This window comes from Urocitellus parryii, chromosome 6, assembly GCF_045843805.1.
Source record: "Urocitellus parryii isolate mUroPar1 chromosome 6, mUroPar1.hap1, whole genome shotgun sequence".
Classification (NCBI taxonomy): domain Eukaryota; kingdom Metazoa; phylum Chordata; class Mammalia; order Rodentia; family Sciuridae; genus Urocitellus; species Urocitellus parryii.
Genome location: NC_135536.1, coordinates 78,821,287 through 78,826,002, shown reverse-complemented (window position 1 = coordinate 78,826,002; position 4,716 = coordinate 78,821,287). Strand labels below are relative to the sequence as shown.

Below are 4,716 nucleotides of genomic sequence, written 5' to 3'. Positions count from 1 at the left end.
CTGCTGGATATTCTGTGGAGAGTTTAAGAAAATCTGACTGAATTCTGATTTCCAAATGTTCTTATGTGTAGCTACCTTTTAATTTCAAAGTTTAGAAATGAAAATATATTTTGGAATAATCTATACTTATTTCCTATGCTAGCAACTGGACTACTAATATTCTTTTTTTCTTAGTATGAATTATAAACCATTATTCTTAAGAAGAAAATGAAATAAATTGATCTGAACTATAACATTTATATTAATAGATAGGAAACCAATGTGGAGAGAATTTTTTGTTATTTCTTTTATTTTGATGACCAAAACATAAAAACCTTATTTTAAATTACTTATTAGAATGATAGATATTGTAAGAAATTACGAAAAGTTTTTCAGAGATAAGTAATCTGCATAATAGAATACTAAATGATAATACCACTTTGTCTGTTATCAAATAAACACTCAGAATATTTTGTCTCTCTCTTTCGACTTTTCCCCAAACCACCCCTCCAATCCACTCCCCTATGCACATGTGTATCAACACTCAACTACAATTCATTGACACCAAATCTCCAAATAGCTTCTAATCCATTGCTGTTTTTCCGTTTGTCTTTTGCTGAGGACAATGATGCTCCAGAGTGCTGAAGGGATATACTTTTGTTCAGTGCCTTTCACTCTATCCAGAGGATTCCAAAGAGTTGTTCTCTTGGCAGTGTGAAGAGTATGAGGCATGGACAAGGAGAAACCTGTGTCTTCCTGGCTTTTTACTCAGTCAGAAGAGAAAATAGAGAGTCACTCATCTCTCACTTTTTTCTTGCTCTACTCAAGTTTTGCATTCATACAGTCTATTAGCTGTTGTCCAAACACCTGACACTAAAAAGTGATTGAGGCCTGCATTTCTTTGATAAACCAGGATGAATTTCCCTGTTTGATTTTACATATTTTTCCATCACTTTACATATAATTGATTTGCTATTTGAAATTTTATCTTCAAAATTCAGAGGAAAACTTCACGCCAACCCCAATTCTCTTCCATCTTTCAGATTCCTGGAAATTCTGGTTCTTCCTTAGATCACTGCATTCCAGCCCTGTCACAACTCCTTGAACACAGCTCATCCTGAGACCCAAAGCCTGTACATATTTCCCTCTTCAAAAATAAGTAGTTTCTTGCTTATATCTCCAGGGTTATATCAATGTCTTTCCTGGCACCCAGTGCACAGGAAATAAATTCTTTACAAGTTTTATGACCATGGAATAAAAAATTTGGGGATACCATCCCTTTTTCTTGGATAAGTGGAAGCATTTTGTCAGTATCTCTATAAGGGCCAATGTATCAGTACTGGTGACTAGTCCGTCACAAATGCAATGAATGGGGAGGGAAGGTGAAATGGTGGGATTAGCCAGGTGAGAAAGTTTCTGAAGTCTCTAACTTTGAACTGGTATATTTTCATGGGATCCACAATTAAACACAGACCTACTTTACTTGACCCAGCAGAAATACCACTTTAGAGATACAGATAGGTGGGAGAGGGTGATTTTATAGGACTTAAGTATACTTGAAACCTGAGAGTAACTCAGGAAATCCTGAAGGATTTTGTTAATTCTCTCTAAATTATTTTACAAGAAATGAAACAAACTTTATGTTAGCTGATCCAATAATGGGGAATTGAGTCTTCTGTAAGTTAGAACATCATCTTTGAGCAAGTATAATTATCAGAAACAAAGTACTTATTCTGAGGTGAAATAGTACATTGAGAGTGTTTGCATATATTTTCTATTACCTATGATAAGATATTTCATCTATATAATTTTCTAGGAAACACTTTTTGTGTCTCTTTGAGGGCAATCATAGTCTCAATTTTATGCCTGCAGACAATGTGCTTTGAAAGGTTAAAGGAGTTGCTCAATTCCATGCAGCTGCTTGATAACACAGCTTCAATTTTAACCCAGAATATTTTCCCATTAGATTTATAATTCACTATGGCACAGTGCTTTTATTGGGTATAGAAGGACTATCCTTTTACTAAGTAGGAAATCTATTCTTGTTTCATCTAGTAAGGACCAAGCTGGTCAGGAAGTAAGGACCAAAAGGCTCATCATCTGTTCCAAAAGAACACAGTAAACATCTATGGACAGTATTCAGGGTGACAGTTTAAACCCAACTCTAATTGTTTTAGAAGCAGCATGCAGCACAGAACTCTGAGAAAAGGTGACACTTAAGTTCTCACATAGTGAATTAGTGTCAAAAGAATTAACTTATATTGATTGGTTGCCTAACATCTCATCTTCATTTTAAACTTTAAAACACAAAAACCTTGATTTAAGATATCTTTCCACATTGACCAACCCTGCCAGTGGCAAAAGGGGGAAAATTATACATAAATTTGTATCATTAATGATATCAGATATTACTTTGGAGGGAGAGGCACTTGGCTTTCTTTTTATCACACTCATAGGTATTTAGCATCAGGGGGAAAACTTCAAGAATGGAAATATTTTTTTTAGTAAACAAATCTCAACTATTAAACACTTAAATAATATTTCTATTACTACCAAGTTGTGGAAGGAGAGTTTCTGAAGAAACCAATTCCCAAACAACCATATTAAGGAGATAAGAGATCTTCATGTGTTATAGCAGCTGTTCTTTTTCTTTTCTTTTTTTTAAAGAAAGAGAGAGAGAGAGAGAGAGAGATAATTTTTTAATATTTATTTTTTCGTCTTTGGTGGACAGAACATCTTTATTTTACTTTTTTTATGTGGTGCTGAGGATCGAACCCAGCGCCACACGCATGCCAGGCGAGGGCACTACTGCTTGAGCCACATCCCCAGCCCACAGCAGCTGTTCTTTAGAACCCATGAGAGAGCGGCAACAATAACTACTCTCCTTGGTGTATCCTAAAAAAGCAAAGGTATGTGTCAATCACATCAAGAAGGTCATTACCAGAACCCCAAAAGTTCCTGAGCCTCTCTGTCTCCTTCATTTAGCTGTGAAGAATAACCACTAACTTCCTGTATCATGAATTTATCTTGCTTATTTAAATGATATGATTTTGAATTTATACTTTTGATTTTAATGTAATGTGAAAAAATGTTAATTTTATAAAGTTGTATTTGCCTTTGGTAGAACTCACAATTTTTATAGTGTTCTTATTTGATGGTATGAAAAAAATGATAGGTTTTTGTCTTTGTAGATTAAAGGTTGGGATTCTGTGATGGCAAACAACCTATCTGAAGTCATTTTCATTCATCAATTCACTGATTAAACGTCTTCAATTTTGTAATTCAATGAATCAATTGTTTGGAGTTCTCTTCTAACTGCCAGACCACCATCCTCTTTTTCCTGTAGAGTTTTGGATTTTTATCTTATTCTGGATCTATTCATTTTATTTTGAGTGCTTCAGTGCTATTTGCTGTGAGAGGCCTGCAAACAAAATGTATACATTTGAATAAAAAATAGAATTCTTATTGACTGAGGCAAAATTAGGATGGTGTATCTATGCTCAATTCACCAATCAGTCTCTATTTGTCTCCTGCTCCTGTAGGTAGATATAAGCTTTTCCAATGAAAATGAATCATTCTCGGGTGACAGAATTTGTGTTGCTGGGTCTCTCCAGTTCCAAGGAGCTACAGCCTGTCTTGTTTCTCATCTTCTTACTGCTCTACCTTGCAATTCTGCTGGGCAACTTTCTCATCATCCTCACCGTGACCTCAGATTCCCGCCTTCATACCCCCATGTACTTTCTGCTTGCAAACCTCTCTTTCATAGACATATGTGTTGCCTCTTTTGCTACCCCCAAAATGATTGCAGACTTACTGGTTGAGCGCAAGACTATTTCTTTTGAAGCCTGCCTGACTCAGATTTTCTGTGTTCATCTCTTCGCTGGCAGTGAAATGGTTATCCTTGTATCCATGGCCTATGACCGCTATGTTGCCATCTGCAAGCCTCTGCATTACATGACCATCATGAGCCGCCATGTTTGTATAATTCTTGTCCTCATTCCATGGTCTGTGGGCTTCATCCACACCACTAGCCAGTTGGCATTTACTGTTAACTTGCCTTTTTATGGCCCTAATCAGGTTGACAGTTTTTTCTGTGACCTGCCTCTAGTGACCAAGCTAGCCTGTAGAGACACTTATGTGATCAGCTTACTAATAGTTGCAGACAGTGGCTTTCTTTCATTGAGCTCCTTTCTCCTCTTGGTGGTGTCCTACACTGTGATTCTTATCACAGTCAGGAGCCGCTCCTCTGCCAGCATGGCCAAGGCCCGCTCCACACTGACTGCTCACATCACTGTGGTCATACTCTTTTTTGGACCCTGCATTTTTATCTATGTGTGGCCCTTCAGTGGTTACTCAGTTGACAAGGTGCTTGCTGTGTTCTACACCATCTTTACTCCTATCCTAAACCCTGTTATTTACACTCTGAGGAACAAAGAAATGAAAGCAGCTATGTCCAAGCTGAAGAGCCGGTATCTGAAGCCTGGCCAGTTTTCTGTACTGATAAGAAATGCTCTTTTCCTCAAAACAAAGTAAACTCACAGGATTGTTCACATTTTAGATTTGTCTTTGGACATTTCTAAATATAATTACTGTAATATTAAAGCAAATAATTTTGACTGGTCTGAAAGATTTACTTGAATTAAACTATGATAATAAAAAGTGATAAAATCAGCCTTAGCAATTTAATTATTTTTTTCATTTTGTATATTTTTCTCTTTTGCTTTATATTTTTTTCTT

The 4,716-nt window shown here is 36.3% G+C and overlaps 1 protein-coding gene across 1 annotated transcript; it reads left to right on the top strand.

Annotated features, from left to right (window-relative positions):
* The first annotated feature begins 3,540 nt into the window (after nucleotides 1–3,540).
* LOC113199126 (olfactory receptor 4K15) lies at nucleotides 3,541–4,512 on the top strand. The gene has a single exon (XM_026412014.2). It carries the CDS (start codon nucleotides 3,541–3,543, stop codon nucleotides 4,510–4,512), a length of 972 nt encoding a protein of 323 aa, XP_026267799.2.
* The last annotated feature ends 204 nt before the right edge of the window (nucleotides 4,513–4,716 follow it).

Excerpts from the sequence above, each read along its gene's own strand:
- LOC113199126 (XM_026412014.2), top strand. The coding sequence starts at position 3,541 with ATGAAAATGAATCATTCTCGGGTGACAGAATTTGTGTTGCTGGGTCTC.